The sequence below is a fragment of the Macrotis lagotis genome, chromosome 4, assembly GCF_037893015.1.
Source record: "Macrotis lagotis isolate mMagLag1 chromosome 4, bilby.v1.9.chrom.fasta, whole genome shotgun sequence".
NCBI classification, from domain to species: Eukaryota; Metazoa; Chordata; class Mammalia; order Peramelemorphia; family Peramelidae; genus Macrotis; species Macrotis lagotis.
Window position 1 is genome coordinate 107,208,724 of NC_133661.1, and position 22,838 is coordinate 107,231,561.

The 22,838-nt window shown below is 37.6% G+C and overlaps 1 protein-coding gene across 4 annotated transcripts in view; it reads left to right on the plus strand.

Annotated features, from left to right (window-relative positions):
* Positions 1-22,838, plus strand: part of SORCS1 (sortilin related VPS10 domain containing receptor 1) — a 741,634-nt gene that overhangs the window by 697,055 nt on the left and 21,741 nt on the right. For all 4 annotated transcript variants that reach the window (XM_074233753.1, XM_074233754.1, XM_074233751.1 and 1 more), the window contains exons 20-23: positions 47-180; positions 3,483-3,606; positions 6,967-7,079; positions 10,505-10,636. In XM_074233753.1, coding sequence (XP_074089854.1) covers positions 47-180; positions 3,483-3,606; positions 6,967-7,079; positions 10,505-10,636 — 503 coding nt within the window. The remainder of the gene's footprint in view (positions 1-46; positions 181-3,482; positions 3,607-6,966; positions 7,080-10,504; positions 10,637-22,838) is intronic.

A 22,838-nucleotide genomic window follows, 5' to 3' on the forward strand; every position in this document is an offset into this window, starting at 1 on the left:
CCAGATCTCCTCGTTTGTGGTTTCTTTTCTCCTTTTGTCTCCATAGGTCCCTTGGAGCATGTGCACTTGTCACTTCCCTTTGTCACCACCAAGAACAAAGAGGTCAATGCAACAGCTGTGCTGTGGCCCAGCCAAGTGGGGACACTGACTTATGTATGGTGGCATGGGAACAACACAGAGGTAGGTCACCTCTGGCTCCCCACACTAAGAAGTAGACTTTTTTCTGAAACCAAGTCTTTCTATCTCTTCAGAGTAAAACATTTCTTCAGCCCTGTTATGCATTACTCATTCTCAGATCAAATAAATGGGGAAAAATCTATGTAGAGTCTAAAAACAAGAACACTAGCTTATAGAATGTGAGTGCCCTAAGAGAATTTTTTTAGGTGTGTTTTTTTTTTTTTGTAAGGCAATGGGGTTAAGTGGCTTGCCCAAGGCCACACAGCTAGCTAATTATTAAGTGTCTGAAGCCATTTGAACTCGGGTCCTCCTGATTCCAGAGCTGGTACTCTATCCACTGCACCACCTAGCTGCGCTCTAAGAGAATTTTGAAGACCACCTAGTCTAACCCTCTCCTTTCAAAGATGGTAAACAGTAGCCTGGAAAGGGACAGTGTCTCATCCAAATTCAGCCAAACAAGTTAGAGTCAGAGACTAGACTAGAAGTATATAGAGCATTTTATCCCAAAGGTCTGATTTTGAAATGCTAACCAGGGAGTAGGCCTTTTCCCTTCCTCAACTCATGACCTACTCACTTTCTCTAAAACAGAATCATATTGTTATAGAATGTTAAAACTGAATAGATTTTGCAGAATCTCTAATTCAATTTCCCCTTTTCTAAGATGAAGAAATTAAATATTAGTCTAGAAAGAGGGAAGTGACTTGCAAACAGTTACAGCCAAAATAGATCTGTGACTGAACCAATACGAGATTGGTGGTGTCCTGACTCTTAAACCAGTGGTCGTTCAATGACACCAACTGACTTCTCAGGTTTTCATATTGTTCACAGTGTTTGTGTATATAGTGCTTTCATTTTCACTTTTCAGAGTTCTTCCCTCTGTCTTATGCCCTTTGATTCTCTCTCAACAATTCTGAGAGATAGCTTAGATAAGTATTAATATGCTCATTGTTACAGACAAGGACACTGAAGCCCAGGGGTTTGAAGTGAAGCTGAGCTGCTAGTTAAATATAGAATCAGGGCTAAAGCTCAGGTCTTTTGCCCTCTAGCCGGATGCTTTTCCTACTAGATCACATCAATTAGTTAATCCCCTAGACAGGTGATCATAACTATTTCAGTCAGGTGTACCATGCCCAGAAGTACAGAGACAGACTAGTACTAGCAAGATTCCTAAGGCAGGAGGTGACGGGTCAGAAAGGGTGAGGGCAAGGGCAATAAAGTAATAACACCTAATATTTGTACAGTGATTTAAGGTTTACAAAGCCCTTTACAAGTATCATCTTACTTAATCCTCATGAGGCAGCTAGGTGGCAAAGTGGATATAGAGCACTGTACCTGGAGTCAGAACACTACCTCTATAACCCTGGGCAAGTCCCATTACCCTATTTGTCTCTATTCCCTTATCTGTCAAAAGAACTGGAGAAGAAAATGGTAAATTATTTCAGTATCTTTGCCAAGAAAATCCCAAATATGGTCGCTAAGAGTCAGACACACCTGAAACAGTTGAACAACTTGATCCTCGTCACATTCCTGTTCAATAAATGGAGATATGCTATTTCTAAATGAGGAATCTTAGGTCCAAAGAGTCTAAATAACTCACTCAAGGTCACACTGTAAGTTTTTGAAATGCTATTCAAAGGCAGATTTTAAGTCCAGTGCTCTATGTACTACTCTACCCAATGCCAAAAATGATATTATGGAATTAGAAGACAATCAGGTTCTTGGCTATATAGCCTATATTGGTCTTAGAAAAATCATCTCTGGACTTCCAGAGTGCAGCATGTTCCCTCTCACTACCTCTGGGAATAAAATGACTTTGTGTTAGACATTTTGATTTTTGAACAATGTCACTTTTAATTTGGAGACATTACCCCTTAGGCTGAGTGCATCTTATATTAATCAGGAAGCCTCTTCACTAGAACTGAATTTCTGCTTTCACTGGAGGTGTCTTTGCATAACCCCAGAGAGCAGAAAGACTTGTTTTTTTCTGGACTGTGGAGGAAAGTCCAATACTGGCTTCCTTCCTACCTCTCCAGTGAGAAAAGCACTAAGACCTACTTCTCCCAGTCAAATTACATGGGCAAATGTGACCCATTACCTCTCACTGGTGGACAAACTAGTTTGATGGAGGAGAAGAAAGGGAATGAAAAATCTGAAATCTTTCTACTGTGTCATTGAAGAGAATTTGGTAGTAGGTTTTTCCCTTCTTGGTCGGTCATTCTCTCTCTCTCTCTCTCTCTCTCTCTCTCTCTCTCTCTCTCTCTCTCTCTCTCTCTCTCTCTCCCTTCCACCTTCCCTCCCTCTCTCTCTCTCTGTCTCCCTCTTTCTTCAAAATCTCTCTCCTAATGAGCATTAATATTATCAGTTCTTAGTTCTATGCCTGATACTCCTTTACATAGACTTAAAAGAATTTTGATTTTAAAATTAATTAAGAGAACTTAAGGAAGGACTGAAAAGCAATGTTTATTTGGAGTGAGTCAAGGGAGGTCAGTAGGCTAATAATCTTTCTCTTCTCTACTCCCCTGGCCAATTCTCTTGCAAGGCACCATACCAAGTGACTTTGATTCTCCTGTTTTTCCATTTAGTTTCCCCAATCCACCATCCAATTAGTACTTACTTCCTTAATCAGAAAGAAGGGCAGATTTCCTAGCAGCTACTTTATGCAAAAAGTCCCTACAGGGTTACTAAGAGGAATCCAGGACAGTCAAGTTTCCTGCCTATCTAGTTCCCTTGGATGGTCAGAAAATCTTGTATGAATCACAGAGCCTCTGAACTAGTCAGAATCTCTCTTCAATCCAAGAAAATTACTTGACAATAAGATATTGATAGATAGAGACATCCTGCATGTCCAACAACTATAACCCATTTTAATGATCTCAAATTGTACTTCCTAAAAATTCGTTCTCACAAGGAGAACTAGCTCAATACTGGATTCAGAGATACTGAATTTCAGATCTATCACTTAGTGTGTATATGACCTTGGTTAAGTAAAATAACTTTTCTTTTCCTCAGTTTTATCATCTGAAAAATGAGAATATTGAATGAGGCATGATATTAGCTCAGTGATAAGTTTACAGAGACTCCAATTATAGGCCTGGAATTAAAATATTGGTCAAACATTGAAAAATACTTCTCCTTATTATATTAGGCATTTCTGCTAATTATAACTCTAGTTCCTAACCCAGAGCCTGGCACATTTTAGATGTTTAATAATTGACTTATTAATTGACCAAGTAAGCAAATCGATAAGACAGAGGGAAAGAGGCAGCCTTGTTTTTCAATTTGGGCTTCTGTTTATGTGATTATAGCCACTGATCACCCTGGAGGGAAGCAAATCATTTAAATTTACTTCAGAAGGAATGAATACCATAACAGTACAGGTCTCAGCCGGGAGTGCAATTCTTCAGGACACAAAAACCATTGCAGTGTATGGTGAGTGCCTCTTTCTTTCTGAGATGTGACTGTTGTTTTAAGGTCAAAGTTGAGTAGCACTGATGTGAAACTGGAAAGGAATAGGGATGTGACTATTAGGTGTTGCTTAGGGAAGATTGGGAAACAAATTGACATCACAACATAAAGATAGATGGACAAGATCTTAGAAATCATTTCTTCCAACAACTTCATTTTAAAGAGGAGAAAATTGATGCCTTTTATAATAATATTTGTTGCATATATTTATAATAGCTGGAAATGCCAAGTTTTATTTAGAAGTTCCTAGAAATAAAGATGTAATTTTGTTTTTCTATCCAAGTTCATGAACCCCCCTGAAATTAATCCATGTAGCCTATAGATTTCAAGATTAGAATCTCTGGCCTAAGATATTTTGATAATTTGCAATGAGGACAATAGCACACTAATGTTGATATATCTACTGTATAAATGATGAAAAGTATTTAGAAATTAAATCATTTTATCAAAGAGAAATTTCTTGGTGCTCTGGAGAAACTTCATTTTTTTATGTGGTCTGCTTCTTTATTCTTATCTCACCAACTTGACAGCAAGATAAAGTTCAGAAATTCATTTAGAAATAAAATTGAATATGGTCTGAAGGCCAAACAAAGCAGCTTCAGGAACAGGGGATCTGGAGTGGCTACATGCTTAGCACACATTTCTCTTCAAAGGAGTTGACTGAGAGAGAATGGACTTTCGTCTAGTCAATACTATGTTTCCTTCCTTCCTAATTTCCTTCCTTCCTTCCTTCCTTCCTTCCTTCCTTCCTTCCTTCCTTCCTTCCTTCCTTCCTGTTTCTTTCTGTCTCTTTATTTCCTCTCTCTTTTCCTTCTTTCCTTTCTTTCTCTTTCTCTTCCTCTCTTCCTCCTTTACTGCCTTCTTTTATTCCTTTCTTTTTCTCTTTCTCACTTTCTTCCTTCCCTCCTTCCTTTGTTTCTCTCTCTCTTTCCTGGTCCCCTTTGAATGTGTAGCATAGGAACAAAGCATTTTGCCTTCATTATTTCATTTAATACTCCCAACTCCTTTGTAAGGTAGATGAAAATTTTTATTCTAAGTCTGAGAATGGTTATTTAATATGCTTTTGATTGTGCACCTAATAAGTCTGAGGTTCCTTTCAAACCCAGGTCTTCAAATTCCATGTCTAAAATTCTATAGACTGTTCTACCCTATTGTCTCCCCCAAAGGCTTTATAGTCTTCAAGAGTTGCCTTATACAGGATCATATAGCCACTATTTGTTTAAAGTGGGATTTGAACCCACCCAGGTCTTTCTCTTTCCAAAGCTGGCTCCCTCTTTATTTTATGATAGTTCCTCAATCTATTCTCTTTGTATTTTTTTTAAGATTCAGTAGATAGGTCTCCAGACAGATTTCAAGGAGTATAACAGAGAGTCTTGGAGAGGCTCTGTAGACTTCATCTTTTCTATAGTTTGCTAAAGTTATCTTAAGTTTAGAGTTGAGGACAGTGCTCTCAAATGCAAATAGAAATGAGATCACCAAACTGTACATAATTGTATATAATATATAGCCTGTGTTGCATATTGATTTAGAAAATTACATATTCATATTATATATTTTTATTATATTTTTGTTTATTTTGTTAAATATTTCCCAAGTACAGGTTAATTGGGTTAGGGTCACTCTGGGGAGTATTGTGGGCTATATTCAGTGGGTCCTGTATTTGACACTTTTGTCCTAGAGGCTTTCTTTCAGTGATAGCTGAAGTCTTTTTTTCAGTCACCTTCTCTCTAGTCTTCCATACAGTAAACTCAGTTTTACTCTCTCTTCCCATTATCTCCTATTATGTTCCCCATCTTTTTCTTCCATAATTATTCCAGTGGCACATAGGGTATATCTTAGTTTCTTTGATTACTCATGTTACTAAACTATTTGTTGGTCATTTATTTAGAATCTCTGAATACATGAGCTAAATGGAAACTTAGAGATTGTTTTGCAAGAGGAAACTGAGTCTCAGAAACAAGAAAAGAATATGTGTTAGCCACAAAGTCAAAATAAGAACCAAATCTCATGCTTCTGAACTCAGAACTTTTCCCACCACCTCTGCTTCTCAGTACTTTATGTTCTCATAACTTTAAGGGAGATAGCATGAAGGGAGGTAGTGTGAAAAGAGCTGGATTTTGAATCAGATAAAGTTCAAATCTTGGTTCTACCATTTACTACCTCTTCAGTGTGCAGTAATCGGCCAGTCAATAAACATTGATTAATTGCTTACTATGTCAGTCAAATACCAAGATACAAATACCAACAGTTAAACAATCCTACACATAATAACCTTACAGTCTCATGTCAGACACAGGGAGAGTAGCAAAGAGAAAACATCTTTCTAAAGTCATACTTGTTATCTGAAGGAAGAAATGAAGCCACACACTGGACTCTTAAGGAAAAGCTATGTTGATTTGTTTCTCCTAAATTTGCTTCAGGGCACAGGTTTTCTTTTAAATTAAAAATGCAAATGTGCAGAATCCATCTCTGTGAGCAGCTGTAAAAAAAAAAAAGTAATTGGTGTTTGCCCTTTTTGTTCCTCCCACAAAGCTTTCCTATTTTCAGAACAGACTTCAGTGTAATGTTTTTAATTCCCCATTCTTGCACCCTGCTGTTTAATACAGAAATGAGGGTCTCTTTTTCAACTAAAGTCCTCCCCCCCACCTCCACCCCCAATCCGTTTTCTTATCATCTTTATATTTTGTGAGGCACCTTTACTCTTCGATTCAGTAAAATAAAGTTGGGAAGGTGGTTAGGATAATGAGGGGAAGAGAGTAAACTGAGGTTCTGAAAGAAAAACAGGGAGTCACAGTGGGTGGCTTCTCACTGCTGACATTTAAAAAGCAACTTAATTAATATGCATCTCATTATTCTTCATCAGGGCTGAGGCACTGATGTTCATGTAGGTGACCAGTGGCTCATAAAATAGGCTTTGAAAAATACATCTGTGGAATAGGGTACTAACCACAAAGGCAAGCATGGTAATGTGAGTCTCCAAAGCATGTGTCTGATAAGCCTTTAGGATTGTTTAGAAATGCTTAAGTATGTTTTATGCTTCCTATGTGACTAATAGGGAGTCTGTGTGTCTGTTAGTTCTTCTGAAATTCAAATACATTATTTTCCACTCATGGATTTTACATCAGACTTCTCCCCCTGCTCATTTAAGTAAGCTCTACAACCTCAAAGTTAAACAGGGGTAAAAAAAAATACATCCTTGAATTACCAACACTTCAGTCTCTGGGTAAATGTATAGTGTACACTCTATTCTTGCTAAGTGTTGTGGTTGATAAGGGACATAGAAAAATGTGATTCACTGAGTTTATCTTGCTATTATGTTCCCAGAGGAATTCCAGTCTCTCCGCCTGTCCTTTTCTCCAAACCTGGATGACTATAACCCAGACATCCCAGAGTGGAGACGGGACATCAGCCGAGTCATCAAAAGAGCTCTAGTTGAAGTGAGTGAAGAAGATGATTGCTTCTCCTGATATAGGGATGATCTGCCTATAACACGGTCAGGTGTTTTCCCTTTTTGTTCCTCCCACAAAGCTTCTGACCCTCGGGTCATTTGGTCTGGTGCTACCATGGAAACCACAGGCAGGAACTTGAAATTCAATAAATCCAGGAGCTTTTTAGGGGTGAATTAATTAAATGTTCAACCAATAAAGCAGGTGAATGATGTTATAAATATCTGAATGGACCTTGGCAGAAAAAAGGATTCCTTCCCCTGGTCTGTAGCCTTAGAAAGATATCTGGTGAAGGACTAAGAAGCTGGAAGCTGGGGGATCCCAATCAACAGCAATACTACTGACTTCTAGATAGAGCTCTGTGCTAGGTCTGATGTGAACAGGGGAATTAAAGAAACAAAATAAAGGATTCTTGTCCATATCTTATGGAATTGTGGTTAGGGTTAGAAATGGAATTAGAATTAAGAGAATCATAGGATGTCCATTATGAGAGAGATCTATGATAAGACATGGTCTATAACCTTCATATACAGATGAGGAAAATGAATTCATTCTATTTGGCAAATCAAAACATAGACATAAACATACAGACTCAGAGACACACAGACACACACATGCACACCCCTAAGAAGAGGACTTGGAATACTTAGCAAAGGAATATAAAATAATAACCAAATCAAAATCCTACAGAAAAACTAACTCTGCTGTGCTGGAAGCACACAGAAAACATCAGGACCAAGGTTGGATCATGGGAGATATGATATTTAGAGGTAGAGAGACTTTTAAAGCTCTATTACAACAATTTTCTAACATAAGGTAGTAGAAGGACAAGTTCTTCTCTTTGCTTGGCCTAATTTCCTTATCTGTAAAACAAAATGGTTTGACCATATAATTTCAAAAGTCCCTTTCAGATCTTAATCATAACTTCTAATTCTTCCATTAAAAAAAATCAAATGCCAGGGTATAGAACAATTGTTCTCCCATTTTTTTTCAGTTGTGTTTGACTCTCCATGACTCCATTTGGGGACTTTTTGATAAAGATTCTAGAGCGGTTTGCTATTTCCTGCTCCTGCTCATTTTATATATGAGGAAGCTTGAAGCAAACAGAAGTAAATGACTTGCTCAGTGTCACACAGCTAGTAAATGGTTGAGGCTAAATTTGAATTCATATCTTCCTGACAAAGCCCAACTATCTTAATAGTAAGCCTATTTTTCTTTACCTTGAAGTATCTCTAATAGGTAGCTTGAAAGGATAGGGACTATCATTTCTCCCTATTATCCCTATCATTGCTCTCCTTCGTACAATCTATTTTCTTGGGAATGAGTGAAGAATAGCCTTAAGAGATGTTTGTAGAAATTCTCTGAGTTGGACCTTGGGTCCTATATCAATCCTGTTTTATGTCATAATATTACCACCACAGCTACTTCTTTGTGATGGATGGTTAACCATTGGATAATTTAAACTTAGTTATCTCTCAATTCAGTAAATTGATATCTGGAAGGAGAGGGTATTAAGAACTAGTTCTTCCTCAGATACCTAATAGTGACCCTGGGAAAGCCTCTCTGGGCCTCAGTTTCCTTTTCTGTTAAATGAGGAGGTTGGACCAAGTAACCAACAAGGTCCCTTTCACCTTTAAGACTATGATGATGTAATCTTTTTAAAAAATTTTTTTATTTTTTTAAATTTTAGATTTTTACAAGGCAATGGGGTTAAATGGTTTTCCCAAGGCCACACAGCTAGGTAATTTTTAAGTGTCTGAGGCTGGATTTGAACTCAGGTACTCCTGACTCCAGGGCCGATGCTCTATCCACTGCGCCACCTAGTTGCCCCCGATGATGTAATCTTCATCTCACACAATTAGAAATTCTGTATGCTTGACATACATACCCCAAGAAAGATGAAGGAACATTGACCCTTGATAACATTTGGCAGAAAAGTTATCATTCAGATCTTGGTACCAGCTTTAAACCCTCCCATCTCATAGTCAACTCCTAATTCTCTATCTAATTAAACTGCATTTAGCAAACATGTATTGTACCAGACCCTATCCTAAAACTAAGAAAAGCACTGGAACAGGATGGGTGTATGTGTGTGTAAGTGCGGCGGAGAGTAGAATAAAGGGATCATTTCTCATGCCTATAGGTAGTGTAATCTATAGCTCTGCCATCATGGGTCCAAAAGTGACATAAGAGACAGCATCAAGAATGCCTTTGCATATTGGGGAAATGGCCATCCCAATTCTGGGAATGTCCAATCCTAACTCTGACTTTCACTACATTATGCACTCCTAAATCTATGTGGTCCTTGATGTCTGGAATGTCTGCTGTCCCACACCCTCCATTGGTAGCACTCTACCAAGGGTCCCTCCTTGTCTATCACATCTTATCCCAGGATAGGTGATGATATTTAGCTTTCCTTGACCTCATTACCTATTCACATCTAGCTTTGTGTTTGATACAACTTTGATGATAGACCTTGGCTCTCAACAGACTCTTTTGATCTTCTTAACTGTAGCCCAGTGCTCCTGCCACTCTAGGGAATGATCAAGCCAACCTACCTTAGCTCAGCAGTAGCCAGCACCTTCTGCCTATTGTCTTCCACACTTATTCTCTCAGGTGCTCTGGGTCTCAGCTTTTGTGCCAGATGTCTGTAAAACTAGAAAAGGCTCCTAATTACTATTCCTGTGATGTGAAGTTCCACATTCTGCTGAGTGAAGTGATAGGTAGGTTTTATTCTCCTCAGGAACAAAGAATTGAGGATGACTACTTATAATCATTTTGAAAGTCATCCTGAATTATTTCATTCAAATAATTTCTCCTATCCAGCAGGCTACTTTTCAGTGGGATATCCATCTCAGGTGCAACTCCACCTTCTGTGAACTGCAAGGTCTTCAATATTTCACTGTAACTTTAAATTCCTGGAGAATAGAAGTAAATTTTGGAATTCCTTTCTTCATTTGAATCCTGAATAGAGTCGACCATAGTTCAATGACATTCCATAAATATGTTTTAAACAACTAGAAAACATGGGGAATGATTCTAGATATGGAGATAAAGAAAAATAAATCATTCCTGCTCAGATGGAGCTTTGAATCTACTATTAGAATTCGATTTATTATGAAGCAGAAACTGTCAAAAGCTTTTCTTGTCCAAAGGACATGCTAAATAAAATTTCTTAAAAGGCATTTCTACTTCCGTGAATATTTTATAACATAAGTCCTGAGAACAGACTTCAAGTAAAGCTTTCAGAGCTTTGGGGAGAAATACATTCCCACCATTAGTACCCCTTTCTTCTTTTCCTACAACTTCAAACCCTTTTTCAGTAGGACTCATTTATTTGTTTGTTTATCCAGATATCATTGCTTACATTTATTTTCTGTGACTTTGATGGAAGTTTCTGTGTCTTTCCCCATCAGGCCACGGGTGTTTCAAGCCAACACATTTTGGTGGCAGTGCTTCCAGGTTTACCCACAGCTGCTGAACTCTTTATTTTGCCCTATCAGGATGCTACAGGAGAAAATAAAAGGTCATCAGAGGACCTAGAACAGGTAAGTCCCCCTGGGGAAAAAATGGAGCTTCTCCCTTTGATCTGAAGTGCAACTTCTGGCAACATCCAATCTTCCCATCAGTCATCTGACCAGATGCAGAAATATAGGAACAAGTGAAGACTAAAAGTAGAAACCAGGATCTCAGCTCAGATACTGCATAGATAAAGGCAAAAGCACTCAAGTCCTTTGGTCCTCAATTTCTGAATTTAAAATGGGAATGATTGTATCTATCTTGAATTTCTCAAAGTATTTATTAATGAAAAATAGAACATGTGCTTTCGCAGGCAGGAAGATGAAAGACCAGTTGCAAGAACTGGAGAGTTTAACCTGGAGAAAAGAAAATCCAGTACAGGCATGACAACTATCTTCTTGTATTTGAAGAGCTGTCCTTTGTGGGAAGGATTCAGTTTGTCCTATTTGTCCCCAAAAAGACAAAATCAGGAAAGATGAGTACAAATTGCAGAGACAATGTTAAGCTTAATATGAAACTGTAGGGATGGGGGGAACTTCCTAACAATTAGAATTATTTGGTTAGAACTGTTCAAAGTGAAATGACTTATCTAGAGTGGTAGGGTAGGGTAGTGAGTGGTTCCCTATCCTTAGTGGTCTTCAGGCAGAGGCTGAACAACCCTTTGTTTGCTTATGCCATACTGTGCATTCCTTTTGTGTATGGATTGACTAGATCATTGTCCCATCCAACTCTCTGTGATATCATTTTAACTTCATTAATGTGGCAATACCTTCCAGGATTGCCAGTAGTAAGTCCTTCCTGTGTTCTAATCCTGTGAAATAAACAAGATTGAAATGCTTTACAGACTTTTTGAAAGGACATGAAAACTCTTTGAAAATGCATGGAAATGTGTTTTTCAATTCAGCTCAGTAGACTAAAAACCTATTATTTGCAGAAACTGGTAGCTGATATTGGTTGAAGGGCTACTAGTGCCTAGATTGCTAAGCAAAGGGTTCTGAGAGTATTTCAAAAGTGTATTTATTATCATGAAAATGAAATTGGCTCTGCTACCTCCTGGAGTATCACTTTAGGTACTAACTATCACCTCATTCCCTCTCAAAATCAAAAAACTCTTACTATCCCCATGATAAGGGACTGTACTTTGTTACTAGACAGACTAGTTAATCTCATGTCCCCATGGGAGAAAACAACCAAAAAAAAACCTTAAATCAAGATTATTGAAGTCGGGGGAGGCTAGGTGGCATAGTGGATAAAGCACCAGCCTTGGAGTCAGGAGTACCTGAGTTCAAGTTTGGCCTCAGACACTTAATAATTACCTAGCTGTGTGGCCTTGGGCAAGCCACTTGATCCCATTTGCCTTGCAAAAACCTAAAAAAAAGATTGTTGAAGTTTAAGAAGGCAATGGAATAAAAAAAAAATTCCTACTTAACTATATATATTGTCTTCCCCCTCCACTCCAATGCACCCCATAGACTTAAGAGGATGCTCAGGGCTTATCTTTGACTAAACCTAGCATCTATCCCTGCGATCTTTAGTGTTATAAGAATGGTTTGAAACCATCTTTTAACAGACTTCTCAGCAACAATAAAATAAAAATATCTTCCTCCTCAAACCCAAAAAATTATGTGATGATTTTTTTTCTTGAACTCCCTCAGTCAACTTGATAAACATTTTTTTTCTGATTCTGCTGGTGATTGCATTGGTATTGGTCATTCCTGGTAAGAGAATCCCCTCTGTCAAAGCAGAGCAGCTTATTCTACATAGCATAGTTTTAAAGAAGTTCCTGAAGGCACTGAGAAGTCAGGGCTTGACTAATCACATGTCAAAGGAAAGACTGGTACTCAGGTCTTCCCTACCCCAAGGTCAGCACTTGATTTACTCACTATATACCTTATTGCCATTCATTTTAAATTTCTTGTCTGAATATTTTTTTACCTAATTAATGTTGAAACCTGCTTCTTTTGAGGTGAAGACATTCTGTAACCCTGCAGATTTCCAACTGTCTGTGCTCACCTCTGATCCTCAGCTTTGGTTAGGTTTTATAAATGATTATGTATACGTATAATTTAGTGGGCCATGGGGAAGGCTACTGCTTAGGCTGTATAATTGAAGGGGATATAGGCCTTTTGACCTGTAAGATTCCAACTGTTCTGCCTCTGGCCATTTTATTATAGATCTAATTAGATTAAATTTTAATCTTTTAAAATATAGGAAAAAAATCAAGGTTTATACCTAGCTATTTCCTTCACCTGAATACTTTCTTTTCCTTTTTTTCTCTCTTCACCTTCTTCTGATTTGACAAAGTTTGATTAAAATTTCCAGAGAAGGAAAAAACACAGATATCCATTTGTCATTGGATAGTTTATTGTGTCTTCAATAGTATCTCTGTCTCTGGCGTTCTACCTCTCTCCTATTTCTGCCCTCATCCTGCTCCAACTTAATCTGTGTCACCTCTCAATTATATGGGTGGCAGCTATTTGCCCTCTAGTGGTGGTGGTGTCATAAAGCATCTTTGCATCATTTGAGTTAAATCTTATAAAACATCTGAAAAAAAGACCAAGGTCTCCCACTACATCCTAGACCATATCTAGTCATGTTGATCTGTATCTTGCCATTGGATCCAGATGTACCTGGAACAGTAAGGCTGGTAACTTTGCACATCTCTGACTCACTTAAATGTGATTCACTTGCAAGTTATGAAATCACCTTCTCGATGTCATAGTCCTCTTTGAAAATGAAGGGGAAACAATAAACAAAAAGCAACAATATAAAACAACCATTTTATTTGGAAACTTTAGTTCAACCTGCTGACTCAAGTTTCCAAAATAACCTTCTGTTCTCTATGTGATTCAAAAAAAAAATTTCTCTTGTTTTTTCAAGCCTTGTCTTACATTTTTCCAGCACAGTATTTACCATTTAGTAAGTATTTACTAAGTGGTTATTGATTGAAGAAATAGAAGAGATTTCAGTTCTCATAGGTGAATATGTATTTGTTGCTGTTTGTCCTTCATTCTTGGAGACCAGAACAAGCACATGAATTGGATTTGAGTGAGGAGGTACTTTGCTAAGTCACCAACCTCACTTTCTCCTCCAGAGCCATCTGGGAGCAGTGGCCAGAGATGGCCCTGGATGTGAAGCAGTCAGTATTAAATGACTTACCCAGGGTCACACAACTAGTAAGTGACAAATGTCTGAGGGCTGGATTCAAACTCTCCTCCTCTTGACATTTAGAGCAAAAGTTCTTAAACTCTAAAGGAATGGTTTAACCCTTGTGAATAGATGTTGGGGGGAGTCAATAAACATGAATGAGAAAATTACATTTTTATTTCAATATTATTATTTTCCTTTGTATTCTTTTGAATTTATTTTATTTATCTAAAATAATATTTGAGAATGGGTCCATAAGCTTCACCAGACTTGCAAAGGGGTTCATGATACAAAGAATGATTAAGAACCCTATTGTAGACATCTACATTTAGGACTAAAAGGTATACTGCAGGTCTTGCAGTTTTACCCCCTTATTTTATAGATGAAGAAATTATTTGCCCAAGGTCACATGGGAGAGAATGACATTACTGGACTTTGCACAGAAGTTCTATGACTAAATCTTTTTTTCTTTTAAAAATTATTTCATTGTTTTCCAATTGCACATAAAAATAGTTTTCAACATTCATTTTGTAAGATTTTGAATTCCACACTTTCCTCTCTCCCTTCCTTCCCCCCTACGTATAACAGAAAATGATACATATTGTACATATATAATCATGTTAACATTTCTATATTAGTTATAACTATAATTGCCCCTGGGGCAGGTAGGAGGTGCAGGGGATAGTGCATTGGCTTTAGAGTCAGGGGGACAAGAGTTCAAATGCAGTCTCAGACACTTGACAACTAGTTGTGTGACCTTAGGCAAGTCACTTAACCCTGATTGCCCCTCATCCAGGACCATCTCGGGTCCTTATCTGACCACTGGATCCAGTGGTTCTGAAGGAGAAAGTGAGGCTGGTGTTGTAGCATAGCACTCCCTCACTCAAATACAATTCACATTCTTGTCATGACATTACTTCCCTGATGTCATGGTCCTCCTTGAGAATGAAGGGAAAAGATTATTATTATTATTATTATCATCATCATCATCATCATTATATCAGTCATTATTTGCATTATACCACCTTGGAAACATCTTAGATCTAATCTAATCACTCATTATCCAATGCAGTGTCCATGACAGGTGAACATCTAACTGCTGCTTGAATACATTTAATGGTGGGGAACTCATTATTTTGTGCCAGCTCATAGTATATTAGGCTTCTTTATAATTTACCCCATTGATCCTAGTTTTATCTATCAGAGACACAACCAGAACCCAGGTTTTCTTGACGGAGGCTAGCTAACTCTTTATTCACTATTCCATATTGCATCTCTTACATACCCTATAAAATATATTTTATGTGTGTGTATGTATGTATGTATGTGTGGGAAGGGGGAGGATGAGTATATTTGAGAAACAATATGGCATTTAGATAGAAACAAGTCTAACATTATTTCTTTGGATCTTGGGTCTAATAAGAGTAAGCATCATAATCAAATACTAAAACTAAAATGGTAGATAATGAACACTAGAAACAGCAATGTCTTGTATTATCCATACTAAAGGGATACCCATTCCTGTGTATACGAGCCAATGGATCCAACCTGATAGAATGAGTCACATTTGAACTGCCTTGTTCTAAGAGCTCCCTGGTGGAAGGTTACAACTGTCGGGACCTGAGGGAATCACCTAGGAAATTCCTTTTGCAAGAGGCTTTGCCAGTCCTCCCAGCTATCAGTGCCTTCTTTTTTGAGATTGCTTTCTCTCTTAATAAGAACTTGTTGACTGACTCATTTCATTTTATGCATAAAAAACAACTTGTCCAAGGTCAAATAAAGGTTTAATAGAGGTTATGTGCCCTAGGAAAGAAAATGATAGCTTGGAATCAGGAAAACCTGTTTTCAGATCCTACCCCTTTCTCCCTATGTGAAGGTGAGCAAGTAGGCTATGCAACAGATAGAACACTTGACCTAGAATTAGGAAAACCTATGTGACCCTGGGCAAATCACTTAACCTCTATCTGACACAACTGTAAAGGAATAAAAATAATAGCCTCTACCTTCCTGAGTTGTGCTTTTATTGGAAAATTCTTTACAAACCTATAGTGCTTATTATTAAAATTGGTTATTATTATTCTTAACTTCTCTGTTCTTTAGCTTCTTCATTTATTAAATGGGAATAATATAGCTTAATGCCTATCTCTCAAGTTTAATCTAAACTTTAATGAGACAATGTCAAACACTTTGCAAATCATCAAGTTCAATGTAATGTAGCTATTATGATTCAACAGCTGAACCCTGATCAGAGTTCAGATCTCTTATCTCTAAGTGAGAGATGCCTTCCTTCTATAACATTCCTTAAACAGAAGGAAAAACTTTCTTTGACAACTTTTTAAAAAATATCTTATGTGAATCAAGAAGGGATAAAGAAGAGAACAAACAGCAAGGAAAAGTCAAGTGGATTTTCACACACACACACATAGAGATGTAAACAATAGGAGAAAAACACTACCATATCACTAATAACCTTCTCTAGTTTGGGGACAGGACTTTGAGACAGGGAAGGCTCACCTTTATTCATCTTTCATGAATCTGGTCTCTTGCTTATGAACAGTTCTAATCTGTTCAGAATTTAGATCTGCCCATCCTTTAGTTGAGGAAAGTGATGGACTCTCACCCAAACAGCCCCCTCTGAAAGTGAGGTCTGAACTTGCAAACCATGGCTATATGAGCTCCCGTCACTGTTCCCATGGAAGCAGGGGAATTGACTTGAATCAGAGCTATCTTATCTGTGAAATAAATTGAAAATTCCTCACAGCAAGAAGCACTTGACCCTGTTACTAAGCTGAGGCAGGCTGGGTTAATCAAACGACCTGCTGTCTTGAATGGTTCCACTAGTCTTCATTTTGTAGATGCTGGGCCAGCCAGAAAGGACTCTCTTCCTCAGGTCAGGAGGGTATACAGAGTATATTCCTCTAAAGGCAGTTGCTCAGGGATAGAGGTGTCCTCCCCCCCCCTCCCTCCCACCCTCCCCCCATCTCTCCCCCATAGACAGGCTTACCTTCTTCCTTCCACTTTCATTGATGACAACTGAAAATCCTGAGTGGGGGAGGATGATGGAATAGTCGAAAAGCAAAGTAGAAACACTGGACTATAAAAAGTTCATAGAAAAGTTGCTCTTGGTGCTTCTGGGCACTGGGATGAGAACCTAGTGTTTCATTGGAGTGCATCAGAATGCAACCTATGGTTAAAGAGGAAATGTAGCTAGGAAGGAGATGAACTCTGTAAGCTTTTCTAAACAGCTAAAGATAGGGAAGATAGATTCATTTTTCTTAATCAATTCAGCTTCATTTATATGCCATCTTGGAATCTTTTTTTGAGGTATGCTAACAAACTTGATTCCTTTGTCCTAAAAGAAATGACTAAAGTTGGAGAAGCCAACAAACTGGAAACCAGGTTTCCTTTTATATGCCTTGGATCAGATGGGAAAATATGTTTTGTGGAACAGAAACATGGTCCACTTCTTCCTTTTGAATGAGTCATGAGAATTATCACATCAGCCACATCAAGTTCAATTGAAGTAATGATTCTTTTGCAAATGGAGCAATAAAGAGCTATTCTCTTTATTATCCACTGAAAAATTCAGGACCACAGAATCTCAGAGTAGAAAGGGACCTCAGAAGTCACTTAATCTAAATCTTACCTGATTTGCAAGTTTTCTTGCTATATGTACTGTAGGTGATAGTCATCTAACCTTTGCTTTAAGACCTTCCCAAGGCAACTAGGTAGTACAGTGGGTAGGGTCTAGAGGGATAAGTTGTTCAGTTACTTCAGTGGCAAAAATATTGACGTGGTTTTCCATTTCTTTCATCAACTTATTTTGCAGATGAGGAAACCAAGGCAAATTGGGGTAAGTGACTTGTCCAGGATCACACAGTTAATACATTTCTGGGGCTGAATATGATTTCAGATCTCCCTGACTCCAGGCCTAGTGCTCTATCTACTGTGCAATCAAACTGCCTCAGAGTGAAAAACTTGAGTTCAAATCTAGTCTCAGACATTTACTGGATGTGTGGCCTAAACAAATCTCTTAAACTCTGCCTGGGTCAGTTCCCTCATCTGTAAAATGAGGATAATAATATCATAATAGAGATAATAATTGTTGTGAGGGTCAAATGAGATAGTACACATAGTACAGTCTCTGGCATACAGTAGATATGAAATAAGTCCTTCCTTCTGTTCTTCTTTCCATCCTTTCTTCCTTTCTTCTTTTTTTTCCATCCTCCTTCCTTCCCTTTTTCTTCCTTCTCTACTTTTTTTCCTTCCTTCCCTCTTCCCCCCTTTCCTCCCTTTCTTTGTTTCCTTCTTTTCTTTTACCTCTTCCTTTAATGAGAAAAGAACATTGTAGATCCTTTGACATCACCAGTTGCTAGGAAAATTTTCCTTACATGTAGCCCCAACTGGAATCATCACATCTTCCATATATTCATCCTAATCCTGTCCTCACAATCCAAAAATGAACAAGTCAAATTTCTCTTCTCTTGTAATAGCCCTCCCAAAATTCCTAAATTAGTGACCATTGCCTCTAAGGAGTTGATGATTGTATTCTGAACAACAGAGAGAGGATGCCATTCTGCCAAAGTACAAGGAATGCTGGCTTTGTTGTCATGATCCTGTCACTGGTCCTTACTAGCTAAGGTGTTTGAACCTCATTTCCCTCAAATATAAAATGATGATAGTATTATTCACAATATTGGCTTTTCAGAATTGTTGTAAGGAATATGTTTTAAAAGCTAAAAACCAATGTTTAAATGAGATAGTTTGACCATCTTACTTTCTCTCAGTAACCCATGATGGAATTTATTGGTAGAATAACTGCCCCTCATTCTAATATCTAGATATCTGATTTCATTCATACATTTAATTCCTATATAAGAAAATGCCTTCTGCCCTATCAGATCATCATTTTCTCTACAATTTCTAATGTTAGAGACTTTTCCTAAAATCCTGAGGTTAAATGATTTGCCCAAGGTCATTCTTCCAATAAGTTTCAGAACTTGAACCCAAGTCTTCATGGTTATGAAGTAAAGTCTCTATCCACTACTCCAAACTTCCTCTTAACTCTACATGTTTTCTGTTTCATGCCTATTGATGTTATTCCTTTCCTCTCCATACAGAGGAGATCTACCTTTTAAAATATGTATATGTAGAATACCTATATTTCCATTCATCCTTTTTCAAGCAAGAAGTAACTGAAAGTATAGGCAGCTCTGAATGTCTGCAAAAAATTTATGAAATAGGTATTGGACCAATATTAACATGCTTCTTCCTGAAGATTATTTAACCACAAGGGGAGGGAAGGTAGGTAGTGTGACAGAGAAGCAATGATCAATAGGAAGGATTAATGAGGTCTGTCAAGACAACAAATTCTGTTAAGTATATGACAGAGAGGTTGGGGTGGGGGTGGGGGAGGAAGAAGCAGAGCTCTGTCCCCTTCTGCTGATTCAAGTCAAGTCTTAGCTTCTTTCCCCAGAGTCTCTGGTGACCATGCCTCCTTCCTTTTCTGTCTGACACATTGCTAAATATTTCTATCCATGGGTTTTTAATCTCACCTTTTTTCCCCCATGACTCCTTACAGGGACCCAGAGAATAACTTTGAACCAAATAATGGACTTATAAGTGAGTCTCTCAAAACAGCTCACAAATAGAATTGTGGAATTGCTATGCATCACCCATCCCTATGCTTCACAGATCTCAGTTGAGATGGGGATGACTGGGGCAAGCAGTATGGTCATGCAGAAGACAGATACCTGAGCAAAAGCCATTTTTCTTAGTATTTTGCTATTCAGCTCACACACCCCCCTCCCTTATTTGACGATAATCCTCTAGTTCAAGCACTTCGAGGGAGTGGTTTAGTTTAAATACTCTGAAGAGGGCTAATGGAGGAGGTCAAAGTTGAAAATCCAGTAGCCCTGACTAATGGAGGTTTTACTCAAGGGATCAGGGAAAAGTAGAAACTGAACAGGAGCTCACTTGACCAAAAGGGTCAACTGAAAACAAAGAGAAAATCCCACAAAAGAAAGAAGAAATGGTTGCGAAAATGGCCTCAGAAAAACAAAAGTTGAAACCATTAGAAAACCAAATCATAAGCAAAACTCTTGCAAATTGTGATGTGGGAGGGATTAGAGGCCCTCCTCTGGCTCCTTTGTGAGGAAGAGCTGAGATGTTGTTCTCAAACCTAATCATGCTTTTTAAATGCAGCACCATGTGGGAAACCTAACTTCTCACAGGCATGCAAGAGACCCAGGTTCTAACTCTGACAGTTAATATAATATATTAACTCTATAATATAATATTATATTAACCCAGGTTCTAACTCTGACAGTTAATATAATATAATATAATATATAATATAATATAATATAATATAATATAATATAATATAAGCCAGGAAAATCTTCGACAAGTATTTCAATCTTTCTTCACTTCAATTTCTTCAAATTTAAAATTCAGCAATCCTGTCTATTCTAGTTAGGTGCCAGTGCCTAGAGTCAGGAATATTAAGTTCAAATATGGACTCAAACACTTATTAGCTGTGTGATTCTAGGAAAGTCACTTAATCCTGTTGGCCTCAGTTTCCTCATCTATAAATTGAATTGGAGAAGGTGGTGGCAAATCATGCTAGTGTCCTTCCCAAGAAACCCTGCCCACTAAAACTGTAATGACTAATCAACAAGAAGATTAGAGCTTTACTATCCTAGAGCTCCTGCATGCTAATGGGGGGGGGGGGGGGGGGGGGGAAGATTAAGAAAATGACCTATAATTATGAAGGAGAAAGTGCTCCTCTTTACAGAGCCTTAGCTGAATACTGGAAATGATGTTAAAAAGTAATATAAATTTCTTGAAACTGGGCTCAGGAAAACCAGGCATTGATAAAGCAATTGGGATTCATGTGGAACTATTTAAATGCAAAGCATACTGACTCTCACTAATTGGCTAATAATGAAGCCCAACCCAAGCCTCAGTTGGGTCCTTATTTGGGTTTTGTTGACTCTGAGTGAGTATAAATAGCAACTGTTCCTATTCTGGACTCTGAGGGTAGTTCCCTCCCAGATTGATTTTTTTTTAAGTAGTTTAAACAGGCTACTTTTTTGGCCTCATTTTTTACTTAGCCTTAATCACTGAATGAGTGTTGCAATAGACAGACTAAGACCCGGGAAAGGTTTTTGTTTAAAAAGGTCCCCCACTTCATCCAGGGCAATCTGCAGTTGTCCTGATCTCTGGAGGAGAGAGTTAGGTTGGTCAGTTTGCACAGCCCTGGCTCACTTAAATTCAATTCTCTTGCATAGCAAGACATCACATTCCTCCTGTCACTGATATTATTTGAGAATGACAGACAAACAACAAGGGCCCTTGCCTGGCACTGGGGAAGCTGGCTGAAGGGTGCTGTATCTGGGTAAACCACCAGATGGTGCCACAAACCCTGAGCTGCCCTGGAGTAACTGGACTGGCACAGACCTGACTTGGCACCTCTTCAGTCTTGGGTCCATTTTCACTCTGATTTTTTTTTTTTTTTTGCATTTAGCACCTCCTCAGACTATTATCTATGATAGCATTTAATTCCATCAAAATACATTATATGTTTTTTTGCCCTCATTTCCACATTACCTTAATTTCTTTTCCAACTTGATAAGACCCACAAAGATCACTTACTCAACTATAGATTAGAGTGCATTTGCTGAATGAAATAAAAAAATACCAGAACCAGTACTAAAAGTGCTAGCTGCATGAGTGAGTAAACCACAGCTGCTTTTGTTAGTCTGAGTTTTCCCTCCTTTTCTCTTACTCTTTCTCTTATTGTTGTCATGAAACCTGCAAAGTGTTTCTTAGTCTCCTAGTCACAAGATATGGGTAGAAGGCAAAAAAAGTCTCACGACTATCTTTTTAACCTAATAATAATAAATAAGATAATAAATAACAATAAAATAAGATAAACAATAAAAAAATAACTTAAATGACACTGTGAACTTGGAGTCTAGAAGACCTGAGTTCAAATTTAGATTCAAACACTTAGTGGGATAGCTCTGGATAAGCCATATAACTCTGCCTTGGTTTCCTCATCTGTAAAATTGAAGTAACAGTAGTACATACTTCCCAGGATTGTTGTAAGGATCAAATGAGAAAATATATTTAAAGTGTTTAACATTGTGTCTGGAACATAGTTGAATTAATAGAAATGTTAATTCTTACTTCTTTCACCCATATATCATTATTATATACCCTGTGATGATCATGTACTTTCACAAGGTCCTGGATCTAGACATTTGAATCTTGATTGATTTTAGGGCATCATTTCAAGAGATCTAAGGACAGACTGACACCCATGCTTAACCAAGAAAACATTAAGAATTCAGCAAGACATAAACATCATCCCAAGGTGAATGATGGCCAGAAAGTATCTAATCAGATTTAATTAGCATTTACAAATTAAACTGACTTGACTGAAATGAATAACATGGGAAAGACAGTCTGAAATTGATGGGAAAGTGTTTTCCCTGACAGCTTTTGAGAAGTCCCTGAGAAGCAAAAACATATCTGAATCAAATTAGATCATGTTTTGTACTTAAAACCCAATGCACATGTTTTAATCTTTCTTTTGAAAATACGACATAAACAATTCTGTATTAAACTTATTGTATCATCTCAGTCTTGCTAGTGAATGTTTTGTGACCATGAATATTATATTTGATGTAATAGCTTTATGTGTTGGGAGAAAAAACAAAGTGTGGCTAAAACTCGTAAATAAAGGTGAGTATTTATAAATTGATTAATTAGACCTGTGTTAATAGGGCTAATGTTTATAGCCTTGTGTTTATATTCTCTGTTATCATCTATAATAATTTTTAGTCTGTATTTTAATATCACTGGCATTTGTCAATAAAAAGAAATATACTTAAATTCCAAAAACATTTGCAATTGATGGATATTTCCAATGTCTAAAGTCATTTCAAGGTTAATTAAGTGACTTTCCTTCAATTCAACTTTGATCAACTGAATTAATTAGCTAAGATGTATTTCTTTTCAAACATAGGTACACACCTTATCTGTAATTCCATTATAAATTCTAAGAATATTAATTCA